We start from the raw sequence: 27,596 nt of genomic DNA, 5'->3' as shown, positions 1-27,596 counted from the left end.
TTTCTCACTGTCATTTACTATCAGCCACCCTTTCCTGGGACAAGAAGACCCCGTCTAACCATTTGGACCATTCCCACTGAACGGCCTTGGACACGGGCCTGCAGCTCACCAACTCTCTCTCTCTGTACAACCCACCTAGTACACCCGTTAAGAAAGGACTGGACTTCAGCAGCACTAAACCTGTTCACAAAGGACTGAACATCAGCATGCTCAAAGAACAGAATGGCTGGAAGTGACCCCACAAGACAGATACACTGTTATAAGTCAATTGGTCTTGGTGATGTCCAGAGAGAGAGAGCAAATAGAGAAAGATGTCATACAATTAAGGGTTACAGGGAAAACAGATATCTGCAAAGGTCAAGCCCTGTACTGTGCCCTCAAGGACCTGAAGAGTATGGCGGTCTCTTCCCCCTGTACAGAAAACAGGCGATCAGCCCTCTACTTCAAAACACGGGGAGACTGACAGGGAGAGTGTTCCTGAAGCAAGCCAGTAAAACTGACTGGAAAATTTGTGAGTAGCACAAACCGGCAGACATTTTATCTCTCCAAGATGAATAAATTGTCTTTCAAACGTTCCTAATGTCTGCTCCTCTCTCTGAGAAAGGAAATATGCAGTTAAATTTGGTTATGAAAATTACAAGATTGTGAAAGCACATTGTACTCGCTTCAATATATCGCCTAGGTGCCAAACATGTCATCTGGTGCATCAGACTTTTGAGTGTAGCGGAATCCGGTCCAGACGCTAGGCTGTAAACTAACTGCAAAACTTTAGAATGTTTTTGAGGCGGCAGGTATTTATTCCAGTAAAGTGAGTGACCAAGCAACTTTCACTTTATTTCCTTACTTTGCAGCCTCACTCTCTTTAACCATGATGAACTATACTTTATTAAATGCTTATTTATTGTAATGGGAAGGTTTGTAATGAACTGTTTCACTATCACGTACGTAAATATTTTTTGTAAGAAATATTTGAAAATAAAATGTTGATGCTTCATTTGATCTGATTCTGCATCCTTGAGCAAAGACCCCTCATGTGAATGGAAAATAACTACCTGTATCTGAGTCATTTTGTATCACCATTGATACACACCATGACTGGCAAATAAATGAAGCGGCACTAATCCACTTAAAGACCTACACATAATAAAACGTCAAGACTCCTACATTTCCCTTTCAGGACGACATAGTGGCGTGCGTTAGCTGCACGTCACCTGCTCCGAACACTGCCCAAAGAGTTCAAACGTGTTCTGAATGTCTTAGACAAAACAGTTTCCAGCCAAACGTGAATGAAACTTCTCCGGTTCACCATTAATTATTTGACAGGGTGCCAAGCCACCAGCTCCTGTGCCCAGAGAAAGGTGTTTTTGTCTGGGGTAAAGACCTGACGGCCACTGGGATCTCCTGGACGCATTTCCCATTCCTGACAGGACAGTAACCTGAAACTTTTATTACGTGGGTGTGAAACACTTTTCAGCTCCTTTACGACCACCGTCTGTCCCAGACCACTTTGTTCAGGGGCTGCAGCCCACACACACACACACACACTGTCTGAGGGAGCTGAACCAGGCACCAAGCACCATCCCCACTGAGACACCACATTGTAAGGCGGCGGCCCGACCACGCTCTCCAAATGGAGCGACTGAAAGTCAACACCACATCTGAGGATTGACATCAGTCTGGGCATGGGCTCCGTGGTCGTCTGCACCAACATTGGACAGACACCATTGAGAAGATTTGGGTGGTATCTGGCGTACGGTGTATGAACATGTACTTTTATATTACTTTCTCCGCTGTTCCACTCCGCATGTGACTATGCCACTGCTCTCAAATTCTTATACCGGCAAGGGGAGCTTGAGGAGACTTTGTACTGTTCCTTCATTCTGGTCACAAATTAAGCCAAATGAAGTATTGTTTGTTCAGCAATTGAAATAGCTGGTATGGATGGATGGAGTGCATGTTATCCGCTACTGCTCGGGTGTTTTCTACAGGGTTGAGTGTCACAACTCCTTTCTCCTCCAATGTTACTACAGTGCAAGGAGGAGGTAGCTGCTTCGCTCTCAAAACAACAACTTCTCTCCAGTCTCCCATGTACAATATGCTACAATCCCCAACTATTACACACTGTAAACCACTTTATTGCCACGCATAAAATATTTTAAACTCTAGATCTATTTACAGGACCAGTATGAATTCAATCTATACAATTGTCTATAATCTGGATAAATCTCTTTTAATTTGGCAAAACATACTTTTCAGACAAATTTCCAACGCAAAACAATCTGTTAAAAATAAAGATTTACTGTTAAAAAAAAATTATAAACAGACAATGGTATTACCATTCAACTAAATTCTCAAGCTTATAGAACCGACACAATAGAGCTACAGTACAGTATCTCCATCCTTTATGTCTGTCATATCACTGAACTGCCCCACCTATTCCCTTTTGTCATACGCCCTTCACATGTCTCCATATGCCTGTTAATCTATGGACATAAACAATACAAAAACTTGAGAAAAATACCATAACAAAATCGTTGTGCCCTGACAATCTAGATTAATGGATCAATTAAATAAATCCAAACAGGTGAGGTGGAACTATGGAAAATTGTGCCTCTACTGACACCTATTGGATTAAGAACAATATGGTACCATCACAACCTCTACATTACTATGGCCACACTCAAGCTCAGAGGGCTGAAGAGCAACAGTGGACCAACAGTTCCACCATGTCAACCGAACAGTAGTAAATGCCATAGTGTTGCTGCTCATTTGGAATTCACTCCAAACCCCCCAAACTTCCTCCAGTGGTATGGCCTGTCCTTTGAGCCCAGTGCAGATTGCTCCTGTTCCACTGTGCAGCCGGGGGACAGACGGGGCCCGTCATAATGTAGAGGCTGCCGCCATTCGAGGGCCAATCGCACTGCTCGCTTCACCTGGCACAGCCAACACAGGAAGTGCACCTTTGGTCAGTATGAGAGATGCTCTCAACGGGTGGAAGATCCAACTAAAACAAATACTGATCAATGGTGAATGTGAGTGGAAAGCATGAGCGTTTTATGTGATTTGGTGAATAAGAGGTATGGAAAAGAGAGTTTGAATTGAAGGGCTTTATTGAGTGACCTCATTAGATGAGGTTAGATGAGTTTGTCTGTCCCAGTGTCTGGATGTCTTCCTGGTCTCGTACCTGCTGGTTGATCCTGACAATCTGCTGGTATACCTCCTGCGGGGCCACACAGGCTTTAAGAGGCTCCGCCCCCTGGGCGAACTGGTCCTCTGAGGATTGGCTGTCAGACTGGCTGATGGCGTCATGCGACAGGGTTATCTTGTCAAGCTCACTGCACATTCTGGGGAAACAGGTTAAGGAAATCTGTAATTAGCATCCACCACAGTTAGTTTGTACACTTTGGGACTGGTGAACACACCCATATTTAGCCTATGAAAGGACTACAAATCACTTACAATTGAGACTCTCTGTTGAAAAAGCTTATTTGTAGTCCAGGATAAGGCTTCATTTGGACCTGTGCAACTGCCCTTTAAACAAAATATGTCAAAAACATTAAAGTACTTGAGGTGTGCTTAATTTAGCTTGGATTCTGCACTTTGGGAACTATTCCACTGGTTATATTGTACCTGGCAAACTAAACCAAGTGAAGATTAAGTATTGGACATATATCTTTCTGACTCAGGTCTGACCTGTTTAGCAGTAACAGGGAGGGGTTGCAGACAAACAGTGCTAGCCTAACCTTAGCACGGAGGATGCAGATTGTTTGCAGGCCTGGATGCTGTCCATCAGCTGGGCTTTGACCGTCCTGGCCGTTTCACTGGACAGAACATCTGACACGGAGCAGCCTGGGAATAGACTCAGCAGCAGAGGGACCACCTACACACAAACACACACACACACACACACACACACACAGACAGATTTACTACAGCAGTCAGTTCTGCACCGTGGGAGTTCCGCACCCCTTTATGAAACATTTATTACATAAAATGAAACGTTGGTTAAAAGAAAGAATCAACCATCCATGTATTTATAAAAAAACATGTTTTGTTTCCCCCCAACTGCATAGGAAACAAGCAGTGAGAGCTTTGTACTTGCATAACTAGGGCCCTTCGTATTTCCTGACAAAGTCACGTTAAGCCCTTGCCATAAAAGCTCAGAATATCTGGTCCATAGTTTTTGTACAGACCAAGGTTAGTTTTATGGATAGAGTGGATGAGACATATTGAGGGTCTTGCCTGATCATTAGTGGGGTCCAGGATGAGGGTACTGATGGCATCCTGCTTGGCCCCCTCAACGTTGGGCAGTTTACTGTGGGCTTTGGCTCGGTTCTCATAGTACCGGCTAACTCCAGGGTTATAATTGATGGCCTCAGAGAACTTATCAGCTGCCTCCTGGTACTTCCTGCGGTGAAGACAAGAAACAGAGGTGTGGATGATAGACAGACTCACCGGTCCTGGTAGCAGTGTGTTCCCAGGGTGTTGTGGATGAGACTCACCGGTCCTGGTAGCAGTGTGTTCCCAAGGTGTTGTGGATGACAGCGAGGCGGATCCTAATGACCTGGTCATCAGGAGAGATCTCCTTCGCCTGCTGGTAGTCAGCCAGGGCAAACTCCCACTCATCCTGCTTGAAGAAACAGTCTGCACAAACCACAACCACCTTTATAAATATCTGAAGTGATGTGTGCGGTATACCCAGATGCACTCATTCCTGAAATTGGATGTTATGGATGTAGGCATAGCCACGGAAAGTAGGAGTGCTGAGGGTGCTGCAGCGCCCCCTGATAATCCGTTTTTTTTTTTTTAAATACACAAAATTAGTGCCCTGGCCCTTTATTACTCCGGTATAAGCGAACAAAAATAGCCTTCAGCAGCGCAGGGAGAAAACAATTCTCAGCACCCCAACCTCTAAACATCTTCCCATGGCCATAGATATAGGTACTGACTTTATGCATTAACGTATTCAAATTGTATGAGGAGATATAAAATCACATCACCAGTCACTTCAAACACATTCTCTTTTGATCTCAGAGACTCCTGCCCACCATCTATAGTTACACAATATTGTTATTTCACTTGGCCAGACTTCAATTGCACCTTTTTCAAGAGGGAGCCCACAGCCTTCCTCACCTAATTTCACCTCAGCCAAACCCCCCCCCCCCCCCAGACATACCTCACTTCCCTGATCTTACCCTCCTCTATTATCCCCTCTGCTCATTTCTTCTCACCTCCTCTGTTGATGTAGAGGCCACTCTCCTCCTTCTGCTCCTGGATGGCCTTGTTGAGCAGCAGAACTGCCTCTGTGTAGAAGCTACGGGAGAAGCACTGCACAGCAAAGTCGTTGTAGGTGAGCACCAGCTGGACCTGGGCCTCTCCCTGCACGGCCCTCCAGTCTTCCTGGGTGTGTCCGCTTAACTCCGACCCCTGGTCTCCCGCATCTCCAGCCTCACTCAGCTCCACAGCCAGGACCAAGTCCTCAATGGCAGCAGTAAACTCTTTCAGCCTGCGGTACAGAATACCCCTATGGTGCAAAATACTACATATTAGTGGATAATAGACAGTATGTATCCTCATTTACTATAGATTGGTAGAGAAGCTTCTCCTAACAGGTACATGTAGATGTATATCTCTTCAGTGGTAGCAGAGAACGGTATGGTAAAATGGGGTCAGGCATGTATCAGATAAACCACAGGCCTAATCAACCACCTTGCTTGGTGTATCAGAACCTGAAAAATACTCTGCCATCAACACCTGAAGAGGTAGTGCCGCCCAGTCTCAGGGCAATGCTCCAGGGCTGTGTTGATCTTGGACAGGGCCTCTGTGAGCTCCCCTGCCAGGGCCCTGCTGACGGCCTGCTGCCTGGCCCTTTCACTGGCCTCCTCTAGCTGGCCCAGCAGGGCACCTGCCTCTGGGCACGACGGACTGAGAATCAAAGCGGACCTCAGATCATGGTAGCACATTTTTACCTGTATAGAGAATTGTGCTGTCATTACATTAGATTGCATGTAAATTAGACTTTTGATCATTTATATAGATAAAAGTGGCAATGACGTCACGTGTTGAGCTAGTACATAAGCTATTTATCCCTAGGGTTAAAACTAGAAATCGCCACACCTTTGTTCTTTCTAGCATGGTATTGTCAGATATTGCCCAGTGTTTAACACAGAGGTAACGGAGTGTGAGAGTGTACTACTGACCTGGTTGAGCTGTTTGTGGAGCCGTGCTCTGAGGGTGAACAGATCTGCGGTCTGAGAGTCTGCCTCCAGCCATTTACTAACCAGCCTCAGACAGTCAGTATAGCGGCCCAGGGCCGTCAGACATGCCAGGCTACAACAGCAACAAAGGGGGACACTTCAGTGGTTCAAACTTTAAATCTTAGGTGAATAGCACCATCACATGGCTGTACAAGGTGTCTGTCTATCTGTAGAGACGGCTGAGGTCAAAGGATCTCACATGACCTCCTAATGCCGCGTCCACACAGGTTATTGCCATACGGTACATTTTACGTAGTCTTCACAATCCAAGTGCCGCATCACAGCAAAAAGATTCACACCACACATTAGCAACTTCTTCTGTGGTTTACTACTGACACCGCGCGGCAAAGCAACACACAAGTTTAAAAAATCCAACGCATGCGACACACTGCACGCAGTGCCACGAACCGCAACCTGGTCCCGCAGATGAGTCGCAGCAGTGCAGATTGCCTCCCAATTATATGAATGGACGTCTGCCGGAATTTGACGGAATTTTACAGTTTGACGCAACCGGTATGCACGAGGCGTTAGGCAGATAACATATGGATAAAGCCAAAGAAAGTGTTAGTAAATAGAGGAAACAGTAATACATCTATTATTTGTATGCACATAGCTCTCCATGTGAATAACTCGTATTTCACACTGACCTCCTCATGTGATATGACCTGCTGCTAGGCTTGAGCTCGGCAGCCTTGGCAAATGACTCCAGAGCATCCAGGAACATGCCCTTATCATACAAACATTGGCCCTGTGGAGTGGACACGATTTTATATATTACAAACTGTTTTCAAGTGAAAGCAAGAAGTATTTCAATAGGGCTGGATGCTTGCTTGACTGTGTAGGAATGATCATCCTGTTTGCATCACACAGCAGGCCGCTTTGGGGGACATTCTCCCTCCTCACTCTCACCTGTAGGTAATAGATGAAGGCCAGACGTGTGTGTAAGGTCTTAGCCTGAGGCTCCAGGAGGCAGGCATGCCTGTAGCTGACGACTGCAGACTGGAAGTCACATAACTGTAAATAGGCCTCCGCCTGGCTCACATAGAGCTGGGTCTGGAAGTCAGGACACGTATGACAACTTCAGACAATTCTTTCAGACAAATCAAACTATATTTCAGTTAAACAATCAACCTCACTCCCATCTGTTCTCCTTCCAACAGCAGTTACTGTAGATATTCAGAATCATTTGGTACTTGATGTCAATTTATGTGGTTCTGTACCTGTTTCGGCTGAAGATGGATAGCTTTGGTGAAGAATGTCACAGCCTTTGAAAATTGGGACTCTGCCATTGCCTCTTCTCCATTCTCATAGCTGCAAATTGATAAATATAGGTGAGTGACCCTTGGCAAACTCATCTTCAGAGATCCTATTGACATGTGATCAAAGTAATACATTGTCAAAGAAGCTGCATCAACCTGTTGCCATGTCAAACTCACTGTTCAATGGCTTTGTTTGTTAAAATGTTAATGAGATCAGGCCGGTCCCCTCTCCGGCTTTCAGATGATAGGAAAATGCTGCTGGACCCAAAGAGCCGGCAGATGGCATGTTTACGCCGCGCCTCCACGAGCACTTCCTCCGACACAGCAGTGGGGAACAAAACCCTGTCGTCGTCGACCTGTTGGTCCTTCTTCAGAGCAGGAACAGACATGCCTTATATTATGCAGCTAACGTTAGCTAGCAATTTGTTGGCATTCATAGCTAATGTAGGGGATCGCAAAAGTGCCTACTTTATAATTCTAACGTACCAAAGTATTTGCATATAACAGGGTAGCTAGCTACTTAGCTATTGGTGCGAAAAGTTTCCGCAGTTGTTTTTCTCTCTTTGCTTTCAGTCACTTTTGAGAGCGCTGTAACCAAGGGAACGAACAACATGTGCATGAGCGGCTAGTGGATTTACCACGCCCATTCTGTCTGATTGATCACAAGCTTTTATTACATAAATAATTACAATTGTAATGTTTTGAGAAGAATTTCGAACTTTAACCTGAAAGGCAAAGTAGAAGCAATGTATTTTACTCGGCCTAAAATCGGTCCATAAAAATAGGCACACGAAGTGATGAATTTTTGTATGACAGTCAAGGAGAGAGTGGGCTGATTCGATTATGCTGAGCTCCGGGGACCCCTGTAATAGGGCTCGTGGCGTGCAAAAGCGGGAGTCGCGCCCTTCTCAAATCGAACAGTAATCTGCTCCGCTCAGAAACACATAATATCTATTTTGTATTACATAAATGTTCGAATTAATTTTCAAACTAGTTTTCATTGAGAAGGCAGATGAAGTGTTTTTTCAAAGGCAATCAGGTGAAAATAGCATCCTTATCATTACTTCTCGTGCTTTATTACGTACATTTTGTTTTGAGGCAATTTTGCCGTGGTCTTTGAACTGGGCTCCTGGCACACGCCCAGGAGGCGGCCCGTTCGACGCGAATACAATCAACTTTCACCCGGGTCAGATTAATCGAATCCCCTCATAGTGAATTTGGTCAACAACAATTATTATTTGCTAATTTCCTACATGAGGCGTATTTAATCGAATATACGTTTCGTAATAGTTAGGTTGTTACAAATACACTGGAGTGGACGCACGTGGCATTTAGGCAATAAAAAAACAATTACTTGAAATGAGAAGTGTGCCTGTTGTCAGAGCTAGATAGAGGATTTTTAAGCAATAAGGCACGAGTGTGGTATATTGGCCATATATCACAAACCCCTGAGGTTCCTTATCTCTATTATAAGCTGGTTACCAACGTAATTAGAGCAGTACAAATACATGTTTTGTCATACCCGTGGTATACGCCAAATAGTTCATCTGTGTCGTTTACAGTTTCAGCAAATTAAGCATGTGGGCAAAGCCATGTACGAGCTAGCGAGATCCTATTGGCGCGTTGTAGCAGATATTTGCATATTTCCGTTAGGGAACGCCTTCCCTGTGAAACGAACGAAACTACGTCCTGGGAACAGCTGCACTTTTATTTTGAAAAAACCAAACCGGAAATTGCAATTAATTGCTTGCGTGCGCATCAACTGATTATATGAAAACACAAGACCAGATTTCACAATCCGCTGGTCGGTCGGTCGGTCAGTTGACAACATTGAAACGGATATATTGCTTTAAAAATTGTAATATAATTATGATTTTCGTTCTTTCCTGATCATTGTCGATTTGAATTAGGTGGTTATAGTCTCACGTGCGGTGGTAGTTTTCCCTTCGCGTATAATTCTTTGCACAGGTTTGCTAAATTATCTGTCGCTGGCTCTGCATGTCCAACATTCATGGTTGTCAAGTGACTGCGAACAGGACAAACCATGATTGAAAGCCAAAATGAGTCAAGACGATTGCTTGATACAGAAGATGGAGAAGACACAAGAGTGAGGTCGGAACAGGACGCATATCTTGAGTAAGTTTGTTATTGATTGTTAGAAACATGTCTGCAAGGAAAGTTTTCACCCAATATGGTTGGTGGCCCTATACCACATAACATGTTGTTCTTTACTAAAAACATGGTCTCGTGTTGTTGCGATGAAGTCTTATATGTAATGTTATTGTTACAATAGATACTGATTTGTAACCCCACCTGTTCTTTCAACAGCAAGGTGAAGAATGGGAAGCTGTTCCTGGCCACTCTCGCAGCTGTCCTTGGTCCCTTGAGTTTTGGGTTTGTATTGGGGTACAGTTCCCCTGCCATCCCTGAACTAAGCACAATCACTGACCCAAGATTACGACTAGATGATGACGAGGCTTCGTGGTTTGGGGTAAGATAAATTCTGGGCCCCATGACAAGAATGTTTTTTTCCCCCCCTCGCATAACCCCACTAGGATATGCTTTGAATCCTTGTCATGCTATAACAAGGACCCAGAGTTTTTCTTGGTCAGGCCATGCCACTCTTGGGGGGGGGACTTAGGGCCCTAATCATTCCTGAGTGGATGAAAGTGGACATTAGCCACTATTTGACTGTTTTTCTTTTGTAGTCTATCGTGACGATAGGAGCTGCTATAGGAGGTCTACTCGGCGGTTGGATGGTGGACAAGATCGGGAGGAAGCTGAGTCTTATGTTCTGCTCTCTACCTTATATCTTTGGTTTTACTATCGTCATTGCTGCTCAGAATGTCTGGATGCTGTATCTTGGGAGGGTACTCACAGGACTGGCAAGTGGGGTGACGTCACTCGTGGTGCCAGTAAGTACTATGGAATGTCTACTCTTATGCTATCAGTTTAAGGTCAGAGGGAGTTACAATTGACCATGATAAGTGTACTATGTGAATGCCTGCATTCTAATGATCTTATTTCATCATACATTTCTATTTTACATAGCACCTCAAATGTTGAATTATTTATATTGATATGCCATGCTGCATACTCTTCCTGTGTGAAAATTGTTTTTCACTTTTCTCTTCCTCTGTGCTCTAGCTGTACATCTCAGAGATTGCCCATGAGCGTGTCCGTGGGACAATGGGCTCCTGTGTTCAACTCATGGTGGTCACAGGAATCATGGGGGCATATATAGCAGGTATGCCACAGTAGGTGTCTGTCTGTCTGTTAACAGTATTTGGATGTTATGACTTTATCGTTTTGAATCTCATGAGAAAGTCTTGAATTTTTTTTTTATACCGTATCTGGTCAGCGGAGGGGATTTCTGACCATGTCACTAAGGATTTCTCTGTTTTGTACAACTTTGCCAGAGGTTACAACAGTAGTCATACGGGTAGAGGTTAATGTTTTAATGATGTGGTGCAAGGTTTTCCAATCCCAATCAGTATTGGCAACCAAACCTTGATAAACACATGTCATGTGATCATCACCAGGAATGATCAAGATTCCACCCTGCTAACTGAGAGCTCTCATATGTGCCAGCCTCCCAAGCCACCGCTATGCCTAATCAAGTTACTGACATGACATGCTTGTTTCTCAAGATACTTTCCTCAATAGACAGTACTATTGCAGGCGTGGTAGGCTGTTTTGTCTCATTATTGTCTTATGTTTAGAAGGAATGGTCTTTGGCTGAGAAATGTTGTAAGGCAGAGGCTTTTCATTATCCCATTGTCTGTATATGCTCTTCTAATTATGCATATTTCAATTTTTGTGGGGTGATGGATACTAATAATCGACACTATAGATTTTCATTGTTCATCTTCTGGAGTTACATAATATCAACACCACTATGTGGAATCCAGAATGTCAGTGGTTAATTTTCACTGGGAAGGATCCAACTAGGGTCATCCCACTACTGTCCTCTCACATTCCCTACTCTACTAACATCCCAGGGATGTTTCTGGACTGGCGCTGGCTGGCAATCTGCTGCTCCATCCCACCCACCATTATGATGGTGTTCATGTGTTTCATGCCCGAGACCCCCAGGTTCCTGTTGTCTCAGGGTAAACGGAGGGAAGCCGAGGAGGCAGTGCGCTTTCTGAGGGGGCCAGATGCCCCTGCAGAGTGGGAGTGTGCCCGCATTGAGGATGCTTCTGACGACCAGGTGAGTTTGTGTATTCCCTAATAATCATGAGGTATAAGACTTGCTTTGAAGAAGACATTGTGCAATGGCGTAATACAAGGGACAAAGGTATGGATTGTGAAATATTTAGTCACCTCTGTGTTGTACTTAACCAAATCAATAAGAACATGTGGGAAAAATCCAGAACTTTTAGCTGAAAGAACTCTGTCTTTACTTGCATGGTTTTGTCTCTGAGTGAGTATATTCTGGTCAGCCCCACTACTATAGGGAAGCAGAACAGAGATAAACTTGGCAGAGCTGAGAAACGGTTGTTATCCATTCAGTGGATATAGTGTGAGGAGAATCAGGAACAAAGAAGCATGCTAACACATCTGACTCATGTTAATGGGAATAAGAGGGTGTGATGACTGTGTGCTTTGTGTTAAACCCAGGGAGGTAGTTTGGGGATGGCTGATCTTAAGGACCCTGGAGTATACAAGCCCCTTGGAGTGGGCATCATGTTGATGCTCTTCCAACAGCTCACCGGTATCAACGCCATCATGTTCTATGCTGAGACTATCTTTGAGGAAGCCCATTTTAAGGTAAGAATTGTTAAGTGTTATGAGGTATTTTGGCTGCTGGAATGAGCTATTTTATTTTTTAGGATTACAGTTTTAATACATTGATCAAAAATATAAATGCAACAATTTCAAAATTGACTGAGTTACAGTTCATATAAGGAAATCAGTCAATTTAAATAAATTAAAACTGACATTTTCAGCTTCCAGGAATTGTGTACATATTCTTGCGATATGGGGCTGTGCATTATCATGCTGAAACTTGAGGTGATGGTGGCGGATGAATGGTACAACAATGGGCCTCAGGATCTCGTTATGTTATCTCTGCATTCAAATCTCCATTTGATAAAATGCAATTGTCTTTATTGTCCATAGCTTATGCCTGCCCATACCATAACCCCACCGCCACCATGGGGCATTCTGTTCACAACGTTGACTTCAGCAAACCCCTCACCCACATGATGCCATTTGCCCGGTACAATTGGAACCGGGATTCATCTGTGAAGAGCACACTTCTCCAGCTTGCCAGTGGCCATTGTGACTTTACTTTCATTAATCTGATGACTGATTTATTTAATACACTAACTATGTTTAATTGTTACCCGATTTTAAAATGATCATCTAACAATTAACTGAGAAGGAATTTGGGGCACCACGGAAGAGATTATCATCTCCTTAATTAGTCTATGGTATATCTATTACATCGATAAACAGTAATCTAATTATTACCTCATCATTCTAAACAGTTGTAATCTCATACATCAGCAAAAACCCCAGCCTATGGGCCTCCTGGGTAACGCAGTGGTTAAGGGCGCTGTACTGCAGTGCCAGCTGTGCTACGAGAGACTCTGGGTTCGCGCCCAGGCTCTGTCGTAACCGGCCGCGCCCGGGAGGTCAGTGGGGCGACCCACAATTGGCATAGCGTCGTTTGGGTTAGGGAGGGTTTGGCCGGTAGGGATATCCTTGTCTCATCGCGCACCAGCGACTCCTGTGGCGGGCCGGGCGCAGTGCACGCTAACCAAGGTTGCCAGGTGCACGGTGTTTGGTGCGGCTGGCTTCCGGGTTGGATGTGCGCTGTGTTAAGAAGCAGTGCGGCTTGGTTGGGTTCACTCTGGAAGATAGCTAGCTAGCCAGCAGTGTCGATGGTTCCCACTGGGTGATGACAGTGATTGTCTGGTGGCTTCAAGAGGGCCACCATTGTTCCTGTTCCCAAGAAAGCTAAGGTAATTGAGCTAAACGACTACCGCCCCGTAGCACTCACATCCGTCATCATGAAGTGCTTTGAGAGACTAGTCAAGGACCATATCACCTCCACCCTACCTGACACCCTAGACCCACTCCAATTTGCTTACCGCCCAAATAGGTCCACAGACGATGCAAACTCAACCACACTGCACACTGCCCTAACCCATCTGGACAAGAGGAATACCTATGTGAGAATGCTGTTCATCGACTACAGCTCGGCATTCAACACCATAGTACCCTCCAAGCTCGTCATCAAGCTCGAGACCCTGGGTCTCGACCCCGCCCTGTGCAACTGGGTACTGGACTTCCTGACGGGCTGCCCCCAGGTGGTGAGGGTAGGCAACAACATCTCCTCCCCGCTGATCCTCAACACTGGGGCCCCACAAGGGTGCGTTCTGAGCCCTCTCCTGTACTCCCTGTTCACCCACGACTGCGTGGCCACGCACGCCTCCAACTCAATCATCAAGTTTGCGGACGACACAACAGTGGTAGGCTTGATTACCAACAACGATGAGACGGCCTACAGGGAGGAGGTGAGGGCCCTCGGAGTGTGGTGTCAGGAAAATAACCTCACACTCAACGTCAACAAAACTAAGGAGATGATTGTGGACTTCAGGAAACAGCAGAGGGAACACCCCCCTATCCACATCGATGGAACAGTAGTGGAGAGGGTAGCAAGTTTTAAGTTCCTCGGCATACACATCACAGACAAACTGAATTGGTCCACTCACACAGACAGCATCGTGAAGAAGGCGCAGCAGCGCCTCTTCAACCTCAGGAGGCTGAAGAAATTCGGCTTGTCACCAAAAGCACTCACAAACTTCTACAGATGCACAATCGAGAGCATCCTGGCGGGCTGTATCACCGCCTGGTATGGCAACTGCACCGCCCTCAACCGTAAGGCTCTCCAGAGGGTAGTGAGGTCTGCACAACGCATCACCGGGGGCAAACTACCTGCCCTCCAGGACACCTACACCACCCGATGTCACAGGAAGGCCATAAAGATCATCAAGGACATCAACCACCCGAGCCACTGCCTGTTCACCCCGCTATCATCCAGAAGGCGAGGTCAGTACAGGTGCATCAAAGCTGGGACCGAGAGACTGAAAAACAGCTTCTATCTCAAGGCCATCAGACTGTTAAACAGCCACCACTAACACTGACACTGACTCAACTCCAGCCACTTTAATAATGGGAATTGATGGGAAATGACGTAAATATATCACTAGCCACTTTAAACAATGCTACCTTATATAAATGTTACTTACCCTACATTATTCATCTCATATGCATACGTATATACTGTACTCTATATCATCGACGGTATCCTTATGTAATACATGTATCACTAGCCACTTTATACTATACTATGCCACTTTGTTTACATACTCATCTCATTTGTACATACTGTACTCGATACCATCTACTGTATCTTGCCTATGCTGCTCTGTACCATCACTCATTCATATATCCTTATGTACATATTCTTTATCCCCTTACACTGTGTACAAGACAGTAGTTTTGGAATTGTTAGTTAGATTACTTGTTATTACTGCATTGTCGGAACTAGAAGCACAAGCATTTCGCTACACTCGCACTAACATCTGCTAACCATGTGTATGTGACAAATACAATTTGATTTGATTTGATTTTAGATGAGCTTCTCGCCAACACCTCGAGTCTACTCAGGGTTCAGGATTCAGACCACTTTACACTCACAGCTGCAACCTGGCAATGTTCTGGTCTCGTCTGGGAGGTGAGGTATTTTCTTCACCTCGTGAAGCATTTCAAACGTGTAACTCACGGCTCACATTTCCTGGTCTAATTTTAATTTCTGTTGGCATTCTGACCAAAGGGGAAGATTCCGTTAGTTTGATATGCTCTCTGGCTACTTACTTATGCAGTTTATAGGGATTCTCTTATAAACTCAGCAAAAAAGGAAACGTCCTCGCTGTCAACTGCGTTCATTTTCAGCAAACTTAACATGTGTAAATAGTTGTATGAACATAACAAGATTCAACACATGAGACATAAACTGAACAAGTTCCACAGACGTGACTAACAAATGGAATTATGTGTCCCAAAGCGGGGGGGGGGGGGGGGGGTGTCAAACGTAACAGTCAGTTTCTGGTGTGGCCACCAGCGGCATTAAGCACTGCAGTGCCCCGTGTGGTTCTGGGATTTTTGCTCACCGTTCTTGTGATCATTTTGACCCCACGGGGTGAGATCTTGCGTGGAGCCCCAGATCGAGGGAGATTATCAGTAGTCTTGTATGTCTTCCATTTCCTAATAATTGCTCCCACAGTTGATTTCTTCAAACCAAGCTGCTTACCTTTTGCAGATTCAGTCTTCCCAGCCTGGTGCAGGTCTACAATTTTGTTTCTGGTGTCCTTTGACAGCTCTTTGGTCTTGGCCATAGTGGAGTTTGGAGTGTGACTGTTTGAGGTTTTGGACCGGTGTCTTTTATACTGATAACAACAAGTTTAAACAGGTGCCATTTTTAAAGAAGGTCTGTGAGAGCCAGAAATCTTGCTTGTTTGTAGGTGACCAAATACTTATTTTCCACCATTTCCAAATAAATTCATAAAAAATCCTACAATGTGATTTTCTGGATTTTTTTTTTTTCTCATTTTGTCTGTCATAGTTGAAGTGTACCTATGATAAATTACAGGCCTCATCTTTTTAAGTGGGAGAACTTGCACAATTGGTGGCTGACTAAATACTTTTTTGCCCCACTGTAGGTCTCTTTTAGTGTCCTATGTTTTCATAACTGTGACCTTAACACTAACAGTTTACAGACTGTAGGCAATTAACGACTGTTCCACAGGTGCATGTTCATTTATGGTTCACCGAACAAGCATGGGAAACAGTGTTTAACCTGTTGAGTGTAGGGGGCAGTATTTTGATGTTTGGATGAAAACCGTACCCAAATGAAACTGCCTATTTCTCAGGCCCAGAATCTAAAATATGCATAGTATTGTCAGATTAGGATAGAAAACACTAAAGTTTCCAAAACTGTCAAAATATTGTCTGTGAGTATAACAGAACTGATATTGCAGGTGAAAACATGAGGAAAATCCAACAAGGAAGTGCCTAAGAGAAACAAATCTCCCTGTTCCATTGCATGCCCTCTCTCCATTTTAAAGGGACATCAACCAGATTCCTTTCCCAATGGTTTCCACATGGTGTGAACTGTCTTTAGACGTAGTTTCAGGCTTCTATTCTGAGAAATGAGCGAGAAGGATCACATCGCGTCAGTGGATGGCTGGGTGCTAGCAGAGTTTTGCATGCGCAACAGCTTGGAGCAGACATTTTCTCTCTCTCTCCTATTGAAAAAGCTATGGTCTGGTTGAAATATTATCGATTATTGTAAAAACAACCTGAGGATTGTGTATAAACAACTTTTGACATGTTTCTACCTACTTTACGGATACTATTTGGAATTTGTCTGCCCCGTCGTGACAGCTCGAGCCTGTGGATTTCTGAACAAAACGCACCAACCAAATGGAGTTATTTTGGATATAAATATAATCTTTATGGAACAAAACATTTATTGTGTAACTGGGAGTCTCGTGAGTGCCAACATCAGAAGATCATCAAAGGTAAGTGATTCATTTTATTGCTTTTCTGACTTTCGTGACCAACTTTGCTGCTAGCTGTTTGTAATGTTTTGTCTGCTGAGAGAGATGTCCTAACATAAACGCATGGATAGCTTTTCCTGTAAAGCTTTTTTAAAATCTGACACGCCAGGTGGATTAACATTCCTGCAGTCAGCATGCCAATGGCACGCTCCCTAAATTTGAGACATTTGTGGAATTGTGTTGTGTGAACTGCTAATTTAAGTGGCCTTTTATTGTCCCCACAAAGTGCACCTGTGTAATGGTCATGCAGTTTAATCAGCTTCTTGGTATGCCACACCTGTCAGGTGGATGGATTATTTTGGCAAATGTAGAAATGCTCACTAACAGGGATGTAAACAAATTTGTGCACACAACTTGAGATCATATTTTATTTCAGCTCATGGGACCAACATATGTTGCGTTTTATATTTTTGTTCAGTGTCGATTTATTGGTTCAATTTGTTTGTTTTTACACATTACTATTCATAAGCTGTAATATGATCTAAATAATATCAATACTATGGATATTGACATGCCAGTTGGGTTAAATGTATTAAATGGCAGATGGTGATTTTGTTTTTCAGAACAGCAATGTTGCTACGGTGGTAGTAGCAGCAATCCAGGTAGTGTTCACTGCAGTAGCAGCATTGGTCATGGACCGCGCTGGAAGAAAACTTCTCCTCATCCTCTCAGGTGCATATGTCTCAAGCGTGTCTGTAATATCAGAACTTAACTTTCCTCCACCATTGATTATAATGCATCAATTGAGTCCTTTTGTGGCAATCCCGCTCAAAATGTAGGGGGCGGAAATAAGGCGCTGTCAAGCTTGACATCAGATTATCTCACCCAAACTGGGCCCCAACTCCCTAAAAATAATTGTTCAATGGCGGACATGCATAAATACGGAGGCCTCCATGCACTTACCACAAATGCCTCGTTTGCTGTATTGTAGATTGCTCTCCATTACACTTTTTAAATATTTTTTTTTTTTTTTTGTATCGGTATATGATCCAAAGACACCAGCAATTCAAAAAGAAGAAAAAGATTGAGCCATGTCGCGTGCCATAGTTTTAGAACTATGACATCATGTCTGTACTCTGCCATCTTTGTGCTTGTTCACCAATGTGAAAGAAATGTCAATTTCTCCCTCCCTTTATATATCAAGGCGTTTCTATGTGCCTAAGCACTGCTGCCTTTGGTGTCTACTTCAAGTTGTCCAGTGAAACCCATGGTAACTCCTCAGGACTTTGCCTAGTAGAGAGTCCCCTTGCAGAGAACCCTGCGGTTGGGCTGTCCTGGCTCGCACTGGCCAGCATGGGCTTCTTCATCACAGGTGAGCTCCACACTTAGATTGGGCTCTGTCTAGTCTAGAAAACAGTGACTTGTTGCCCAGCAAACTATCCTGGCTAAATAAACACATTTTAAAACAAATTGTTGGCAATGTACAGTGCATTTGGAAAGAATTCGGACCCCTTCCCTTTATCCACATACAGCCTTATTCTAAAATGTATTACTTTTTTTTATACCTCATCAATGTACACACACTATCCCATAATGACAAAGCGAAAACAGGTTTAAATTTATTTTGGTACATTTATGTAAAAAAAACATTATTTACATAACTATTCAGACCCTTTGCAGTGAGACTCGAAATTGAGCTCAGGTAAGTCCTGTTTCCATGGATTATCCTTCAGATGTTTCTACAACTTGATTTGGCGTCCACCTGTGGTGAATTCAATTGTTTGGATATGATTTGGAAAGGCATACAACTGTCTGTAAGGTCCCACCGTTGACATGCGTTGCATGTCGGAGCAAAATCCAAGCCATGAGGTTGAAGGAATTGCTGTAGGATTGTGTAGCGGCACAGATCTGGAGGAAGGGTACCAAAACATTTCTACAGAATTGAAGGTACCCAAGAAAACAGTGGCCTGAATCATTCTTAAATGGAAGAAGTTTGGAACCACCAAGACTCTTCTAGAGCGGTCCACCTGGCCAAAATGAGCAATCGGGGGAGAAGGGCCTTGGTCATGGAGGTGACCAAGAACCCGATGGTCAGTCTGACAGAGCTCCAGAGTTCCTCTGTGGAGATGGGAGAACCTTCCAGAAGGACAACCATTTCTGCAACACCTCACCAATCAGGCCTTTATGGTAGAGGTTTCACAGAAGCCGCTCGGGAAAAGGCACATGACGGCCTGCTTGGAGTTTGCCAAAAGGCACCTAAAGGACTCTGACCATGAGAAACAAGTTTCTCTGGTCTGATGAAACAAGCAAACACAGGAGTGGCTTTGGGACAGGTCTCAATGTTCTTGCGTGGCTCAGACTTGAACACGATCAAACATTTCTGGAGGGACCTGAAAATAGCTGTGCAGCTAATAAATAATCGTTTTTGTAGATTCTCATTTATACGTGATATAAATTAAAAATCAAGCTCCTTGATTGGATAAAAATGTTAACTTTAACACTTCCCTGTGGTACTTTTATTTTATTTATCCCCATCCAACCTGACAGCGCTTGAGGATCTGCAGAGAAGAATGGGAGAAACTCACCAAATATAGGGGTGACACGCTTGTAGCGTCATACCCAAGAAGACTCGTTGACACTGACGTCTTGCTTCCGGACAAGCTAAACACCTTCGGCCGCTTTGAGGATAACACAGTGCCACCGACACGGCCTGCTACCAACGACAGTTGGCTCTCCTCCTCCTCAACCTCAGGAGGCTGAAATTTGGCTTGGCACCCTCAAACTTTTACAGATGCACAATTGAGAGCATCCTGTCGGGCTGTATCGCCGCCTAGTACGGGAACTGCATCGCCTGCAACCACAGGGCTCTCCAGAGGGTGTTGCGGTCTGCAGAACGCATCACCGGGGGCAAACTACCTGCCCTCCAGGACACCTACAGCACCCGATGTCACAGGAGGGCCAAAAAGATCATCAAGGACAACAACCTCCCAAGCCACTGCCTGTTCACCCCGCTATCATTCTGAAGGCGAGGTCACTACTGGTGCATCAATGCTGGGACCGACCGACAGACAGTTGTTTCAATCTCAAGGCCATCAGACTTTTAAATAGCCATCACTAGCACATTAGAGGCTAATGCCTTACTTAATCACTGGCCACTTTAGTAAACGGCACACCGGTCATTTTAATGTTTACATATTTTGCATTACTCTATGTATATACTGTACAGTCGTGGACCAAAAGTTGAGAGAATGACAAATTAATTTTCACAAAGTTTGCTGCTTCAGTGTCTTTAGATATTTTTGTCAGTGTTACTATGGAATAAGTATAATTACAAGCATTTCATACGTGTCAAAGGCTTTTATTGACAATTACATGAAGTTGATGCAAAGTGTCAATATTTGCAGTGTTGACCCTTTTTCAAGACCTCTGCAATCCCTGGCATGCTGTCAATTAACTTCTGGGCTACATCCTGACTGATGGCAGCTCCATTCTTGCATAATCAATGCTTGGAGTTTGTCTGAATTTGAGTTTTTGTTTGTTCACCCGCCTCTTCAGGATTGACCACAAGTTCTCAATGGGATTAAGGTCTGGGGAGTTTCCTGGCCATGGACCCAAAATATTTATGTTTTGTTCCCCGAGCCACTTAATTATCACTTTTGCCTCATGGCAAGGTGCTCCATCATGCTGGAAAAGGCATTGTTCATCACCAAACTGTTCCTGGATGGTTGGGAGAAGTTGCTCTCGGAAGATGTGTTGGTACCATTCTTTATTCATGGCTGTATTCTTAGGCAAAATTGTGAGTGAGCCCACTCCCTTGGCTGAGAAGCAACCCCACACATGAATGGTCTCAGGATGTTTTACTGTTGGCATGACACAGGACTGATGGTAGTGCTCAACTTGTCGTCTTTTTTCCGGATTCCCCAAACAATCGGAAAGGGGATTTATCAGAGAAAATGACTTTACAGCAGTCCAATCCCTTTTGTAGAATATCAGTCTGTCTGTTTTTCCTCGAAGTGGCTTCTTTGCTGCCCTTCTTGACACCAGGCCAGCCTCAGTCTTTGCCTCGCTGTGCGTGCAGATGCACTCACACCTGCCTGCTGCCATTCCTGAGCAAGCTCTGTACTGGTGGTGCCCAGATCCCGCAGCTGAATCAACTTTAGGAGACAGTCCAGCAAGCGCCAGGACCGTCTCCTTTCTTGGGCGCCCTGAAGCCTTCACAACAATTGAACTGCTCTCCTTGAAGTTCTTGATGATCCGATAAATGGTTGATTTAGGTGCAATCTTACTGGCAGCAATATCCTTGCCTGTAAGCTTTTTTTATGCAAAGCAATGATGATGGCACGTTTCCTTGCAGGTAACCATGATTGACAGAGGAAGAACAATGATTCCAAGCACCACCCTCCTTTTGAAGCTTCCAGTCTGTTATTCGAACTCAATCAGCATGACAGAGTGATCTCTAGCCTTGTCCTCGTCAACACTCACTCCTGTGTTAATGAGAGAATCACAGACATGTCAGCTGGTCCTTTTGTGGCAGGGCTGAAATGCAGTGGAAATGTTTTTTTGGGATTCAGTTAATTTGCATGGCAAAGAGGGACTTTGCAATTCATCTGATCACTCCATAAAATTCAGGAGTATATGCAAATTGCCATCATACAAACTGAGGCAGCAGACTTTGAAAATTAATATTTGTGTCATTTTCAACTTTTGGCCACGATTGTATTCTATTCTACTGTATCTTAGTCTAGGCTGCTCTGACATTGCTCGTCCATTATTTATATATTCTTAATTCCATTCCTTTACTTAGATTTGTATGTTGTGAAATTGTTAGATATTACTGCACTGTCGACGCTAGAGAAACAAGCATTTCGCTCTGAATGCTTATGTAAATGTGTGATATTTCAGTTTAGCTAAAATGTATACCTGTTTGTATTTATAATTAATTATTGTGGGGTAAAACAATTTTAATACATTTTAGAAAAAGGCTGTAGAGTAACAATCTGGGAAAAGTTGAGGGTTTTGAATACTTTTCGAATGCACTGTAGGAGTGTTTAGTAATGTTTTTAGAGTATAGTGGGTTTAGTCACCTATAAGTTGTTCCATGTCTTTTGGCTATAATATTGAAATGACTATTAACCATAAAATATAAATGAGTATAAGTTCAGATCTGACATTTTGCCTTGTGTGATGTTTTCTCATCGGCATAACCTGTTGTCCGTTCAGGTTTTTCTCTTGGTTGGGGTCCCATCCCCTGGCTGGTGATGTCTGAGATCTTTCCTTCGCGAGTAAAGGGGTTTGCCAGCTCTGTTTGTGTCCTCACCAACTGGGGCTCTGCCTTCATCATTACCAAGACCTTCCAGGACCTGATGGTGAGCTGGTGCTGATTTGGGGCATCGTGTGGCAGACGGGGGGGATAAAGGGATGTTTTGCAGGCAGAGGACTTGGCAGTAAGCCATTTTGCAGTTATGGTTTGCATGTTCTTAGCCTAATAGAGACAAATGTCTTACAGATACACAAATTGCTATGTATATATTTAGATAGTAAACGTGTCGAGCAAGGTAGTTTTAGAGCAGTGTCCAAGTCAAGACAAAACACAGTTTACAGGATCAGCTAAGATGTCTGAGGTAATACTGGTAACTGTAAGGATGAATTTGGGAATTGTAATAACAATCCATGATACATTTATTTCAGGACCTTCTAACCAATGCAGGGACCTTCTGGCTGTTTTCTGGGTGTTGTGCGCTCAACATAGTCTTCACCATCCTCTTTGTCCCGGAGACCAAAGGCAAAACTCTGGAGCAGATCCAGACACAATTCAAAGGGACTCCAGAATAATCAAGCTACAATAGACAAACTTAATGCCAACCCCAAATATAACATCAAGGACAGCGTCTCACGATACTTTGTGATCAATAGTTTTCTGGGTAGTCCTATCCGGATGGTCCTTAGCGATAGATTATCTCATTCTGTGACTTGAAAAGGTATAAATGGTTGTGGCTGACTTGTGCCTATTTGATACGCTCAGACTTAATAGTGGGCCTTGCATTCTGAGCCATTGGCCTTTTGGGCATCCTGAATGAATGCTGGACCTCTTAAGCCCCCTTTTTAAGGGTACTTTTACCAACAACAAAAAAATTGCTGGAGTAGTTTAGCTCATACATCACACTTGAAGATTTACAAAATATATGTGTGCTCCAGAAATATTTGTCAATTCAACTTACAATGCTTGCATTTCATTATGTTGTATGTATTTTTTGGGGTGAAAGTACAAGAACAGTTTACAACATTTTCAAATGTGAGAGAACAATTAAGGCTATGTGCATGTAAGTTAGAATTTGGCCCATATTGATAATTAGAGACTTTACTGATTTAATGTTCTATTTGTACCATGGGGGTATACATTAAGTGTGCACAAATGTCCTGTTGGTATTATTTGTCATGTTTTTCTTCTGAAACAACTAAATGTTTTTACTGAAACATATTAGAAAGGTGGAGAAAAGTATGTTATTTTGGTAAGAATGGCTGTGACTACACATGAAGTATCAATGCACACTGTAATATGTGGTATACTATTACCGGTGCCATAACATTGAAATTAAATGTGCTACAGTAGTGACTGGTCATATCATGTTAATAAAAGACTTGTCTATTTCATCCATACTAGCACTGTACATTTTCTTTAACCATAGACATTCTATTTTTTTTCTTATTCTGAAAAGTTCTAGGGGTTATGGGGTCTGTTCAGTGGGCACTCAACTGTATGGAAGCCTAGTGGTTAGAGGGTTTCCAGTTTGAAACCCAGGTCTGATGGGAAAATTCTGGCAGGAAGTGAGCTGGCAACCGGAGCTGGTATCAGATCCTAGATGCCATTGCCTGCTGTTGTGCCCTTGAGCACAACAACTGCTCCATGGGCGCCCGGTGTACATCCCCCTCCAACCTGTGTGTCTGTCGGAGGGGTTGGGATAAAAGCAGAAGTCGACTAAGTGTATAATTGAATAAAGTGATTTTAATAAGACTACATGAAATTGCTATTGCAATGACATGAGTGTGTGACTAACCCTTGAGAGACTTTTCTCAAACTTGTGGTGGATCTTTTGATCACCTACACCTGCAATTATCTGCCTTATTTCCCATCTTACATTTGTATAAACTTGTAAGACCATTTTGACTTCTACACTTTTAATGTCATTAACATTTTCTGAGGTTATTCAGTATGTCGTCTCATGTTTTAAATCCTTTCAACTGAATGGAAATGTCAGCTTCTTTGTTTCCTGGCCTCACATTAGGAATGAGTCTCCATTATGTTGGGCATAATTTATCACCTCTGTTAAAAGACTGTAGATGCATCATTACAATGTGGAAGTTACATTCTGATAAACCTTATCTTTTTTTGTTGGACAATATGGTATGTTTCAGTATTCCCATCACTACTTTAACCTTTGAAAAGTGAATATGCATTACCCACAGGGTACAGGAATGTGCAATTACCTAATTGGTGGCAGGTGAGTATGAAGGCGGCATTAGGAACATTTCCAAGTACTTAGAGGAAGATATAAAGGTCCACATCCAGGAGACCTCCCACTTATCTATTTGATTCTACCTGCTTGGTCTCACAACAGGGTCTGTATTTCTCTATTTGTTCATCATGTTTTTAGTGGTGACCGTCTTCAGCGTGATGCTATGGACTCAGTGTATCAATGCTGATATTCATCCACAACAGGACTTTGATCTACAAAGGGTGAGAACAATGGTATATTTGTCAATGTGCTGTGGTAGTCTGTTTTTTTCTGATAAAAGCACTGTGGTTCTTTGATCTTTTTTTTACAGGTTTTACTCTTTGTTAAATACCTGCTTTTGACCATTTTATTTATCCTCTGAAATCTGATTAACTAAATGTAATGTATCTATGGTAAATGTCTGTGTCTAACCATAGTATATGGAAATTCTTGTTTGAATCAGAAAAGTTACTGAATTGAAAAACAAACAGTAGTGAGGTCAAAGAACAGTGGAATTTCAACTTTGTTGTTGTTTGTTTAGACCATTACATAAGATTGGTCTTTTTGTGTGTTTTGAATCCTGTTTTGTGAGCATGTATTGTAACGTGTACCCTGAAATATTATTTTAAAGCAATTATTAATATGTGTTCTTCATTTTAAACAATGCTGTTCTCATGTCACTATATATTTAAAAACACACAATTGTGTTATTGAATTGTGTTATTACTATACTTGATGGATTTTGATGGAAGGATTTTATTTCCCTATTTAATGTTGTAGGGAATAATGTATTGTCTTTATTAAAATTCTTAGTGATTTGCTCAGTTTTCAGGACAGTGGTATCGTGTTGGCCTGGCATATGACTCGCCAGAATTTGTGCCATGGAGAAGTTATGTGCAGGTCTCCAATGGGAATGTAACCTCTGATATGGATGGCAATGCCAACCTAACCATATGGGGGACAGGGTATTTACCCTATTTTGTCTTTTAAATGAGATCTACACTCCAACAAATAAAAACATTGTAGTTATTAGGAACATTACACATATTAGTCAATAAGTTAACACTGGGATAAACTTTATACTGACTTTATGACTTTCAGTAATAGGCCATTGTAAATGCTTATCAATGCTTATAGATGCTTATGTTTTATAAATGCTTAAATACTCAAGTAGTAAAAGTAAACACTATAATATGTGTATTCATACTTATTAATACATGTTATAAATACTTGCAGCACACAAACCCATAACCCAACTCAATTTCCTGTTGTCAGGTTAAAAGGTTGCATGTGTCGTGTGTACTACTACCAGAAGACTGACCTCCCAGGCCAGTTCAACTACTTTAGTGACCGTAAGTTGTGCTTCCTGTCTCGAGCTGGTTAGAGGAGATGGTATGAGGGAGGAGACACAGTACAGTATGGGGTAAATGTAGAAATAGACACGCCGATGTTGACACAGCAGTGGGAGGGGGAGTACAGACATCCGTTTCTTATGTATGCTAGATTCTAACCCTAACCCTTCCCATAATCCATTTGTTTCAATGTATGATGAAGTTTGCTGATCCACTATTATCTGTGCTATTTTTGTTGCTGTGCGGTTTCATTTGTTTCTTTATGGTATCATGTCCTGAGCCTGTAAAGATAAACCATTTCAAACCATAAAGTATTCTAACTAACAAATTACCTAATTGACAGGCCATCAGATATTGAAGGACATCACCGTGGTAGAGAGCAATTACACTGAATATGGTCTGGTGGTGAAATACAAGAAGATTGTGAAAGAATTCTCCCAGGTGTCTCTTTATGGTAAAGATTTTACATACAGAATTGCCTTTTTCATGTGGATCCCCTTACTCCTACAGTTATTCTAGTCATGATCAAAAAAGTATGTTTTAATCAATATTTCCCACTCTGTTTTTCTTAAGGTCGCTCTCCAACGCTGAGAAAAGAATTGGTGGAGAGATTTAGAAACTATTCTCTGTCTCTGGGCTTCTCTGCAGACTCCATTCTGACCCCATCGTTCGTAGGTAAATATGACTGATCAAACACAGCACAAACTGTGTTTGTAGTGTAGGACTTGGACTGGTGCCATTGAACTGTATATAATCATTGTCCCAGTTTAAAAAAATTACTAAATGTGTTATGTTATGCTTTAAAATTTCACCTTTTGTTATTTTCATTTTTTCATTTTACTACTTATACAGATCCCTGCTCTGATTGCGGGCATTAAGTGAGTAGAAATTACATTAAATGAGAATAACATTTCTATAGCAATGGGGTTTTCTGAGCGTTTCTGTGTGCTGCTTTTTATATAATACAATCTGCTCACTTTTTAAGGACCTAACAGCAAACATTGGTTAAAGAACTCCACACCATCATACTGGACCAAGATAGGAGCGCATCACCCTTACATATCCTGGGTCTTCTGTTTCGCTCTCTACTTTACATACATGTATTGTACAATAACACTATTGAATATACAGAGAACTGTTGCCATACTCTATAAAAAGTCTGAGTCATATTACTCATATACGTCACTGCCTCACGTGTTGTACATGAAGAATCTGTTGTATTTAATATGGGATAGTGGGTTGAAATGTCTTGAAGGTTGACATTGGAAGCTATCAATATAACCCTATTACCTGAGGGGAAAATAGAGGCCTGCTTAACATTATTGCTGAACCACTCAACATCGCTTTACATCATTAAACCTTTCTATTTAAATCTCAGGTTTTCTGTAAGCAATTTATACTGTATACACAGGTCCAGAAATCAACAATAAACAAGATTTTGAATAGAATAACTTTATTTTTCCCTTGAGGGAACTTCTTGCCTGGTGAAAACAAAAAAATGAACTTTTTTTTTGTCTAATTTGTCTAATTGTACTTGAGCAGATCTGCCCCACATTTTACCAAACCATTTCAGCTCCCTCTAGTGGGTCTTAATAAAGCCATTTAAGAATTGTGTCAGTGTTCATTCAATTTCAGTATAGCCCATGATTTTAGTTTTTTA

The 27,596-nt window shown here is 42.7% G+C and overlaps 3 protein-coding genes across 5 annotated transcripts; 2 read left to right on the top strand and 1 right to left on the bottom strand.

The window, feature by feature from the left end:
• Positions 1-2,209: 2,209 nt before the first annotated feature.
• ttc16 (tetratricopeptide repeat domain 16) lies at positions 2,210-8,166 on the bottom strand. 2 transcript variants are annotated; one of them, XM_090237199.1, is made up of 13 exons: positions 7,694-8,166; positions 7,478-7,568; positions 7,167-7,310; positions 6,905-7,005; positions 6,201-6,330; positions 5,755-5,969; positions 5,232-5,524; positions 4,503-4,644; positions 4,243-4,408; positions 3,744-3,880; positions 3,460-3,531; positions 3,185-3,344; positions 2,210-2,933 (listed from the first exon to the last, which is right to left on the bottom strand). In XM_090237199.1, the coding sequence occupies exons 1-13, from the start codon at positions 7,903-7,905 to the stop codon at positions 2,766-2,768; spliced, it is 2,031 nt and encodes a 676-aa protein (XP_090093325.1). In that variant the 5' UTR covers positions 7,906-8,166; the 3' UTR covers positions 2,210-2,765. The 2 variants fall into 2 exon arrangements, with proteins under 2 accessions (XP_090093325.1, XP_090093326.1); XM_090237200.1 differs by lacking the exon at positions 3,460-3,531.
• A 721-nt stretch (positions 8,167-8,887) lies between these two features.
• On the top strand, positions 8,888-23,744 carry LOC110525450 (solute carrier family 2, facilitated glucose transporter member 8). 2 transcript variants are annotated; one of them, XM_021605571.3, is made up of 10 exons: positions 8,888-9,652; positions 9,845-10,007; positions 10,225-10,431; positions 10,664-10,763; positions 11,518-11,729; positions 12,140-12,289; positions 17,715-17,823; positions 18,296-18,463; positions 22,312-22,457; positions 22,780-23,744. In XM_021605571.3, the coding sequence occupies exons 1-10, from the start codon at positions 9,561-9,563 to the stop codon at positions 22,921-22,923; spliced, it is 1,491 nt and encodes a 496-aa protein (XP_021461246.1). In that variant the 5' UTR covers positions 8,888-9,560; the 3' UTR covers positions 22,924-23,744. The 2 variants fall into 2 exon arrangements, with proteins under 2 accessions (XP_021461246.1, XP_090093327.1); XM_090237201.1 differs by lacking the exons at positions 17,715-17,823; positions 18,296-18,463; positions 22,312-22,457; positions 22,780-23,744 and adding an exon at positions 12,641-13,441.
• On the top strand, positions 23,744-27,548 carry lcn15 (lipocalin 15). Its single transcript, XM_021605575.3, has 7 exons — positions 23,744-24,826; positions 25,410-25,549; positions 25,860-25,936; positions 26,280-26,390; positions 26,510-26,611; positions 26,789-26,814; positions 26,922-27,548. The coding sequence occupies exons 1-6, from the start codon at positions 24,734-24,736 to the stop codon at positions 26,812-26,814; spliced, it is 549 nt and encodes a 182-aa protein (XP_021461250.1). The 5' UTR covers positions 23,744-24,733; the 3' UTR covers positions 26,922-27,548.
• Positions 27,549-27,596: the final 48 nt, after the last annotated feature.

This window comes from Oncorhynchus mykiss, chromosome 6 (assembly GCF_057628025.1).
Source record: "Oncorhynchus mykiss isolate SJ-2025 chromosome 6, ASM5762802v1, whole genome shotgun sequence".
In the NCBI taxonomy this organism is placed as follows: Eukaryota; Metazoa; Chordata; class Actinopteri; order Salmoniformes; family Salmonidae; genus Oncorhynchus; species Oncorhynchus mykiss.
Note: the sequence above shows the minus strand (reverse complement) of the source record. Positions and strands in the feature narration are given on the sequence as shown.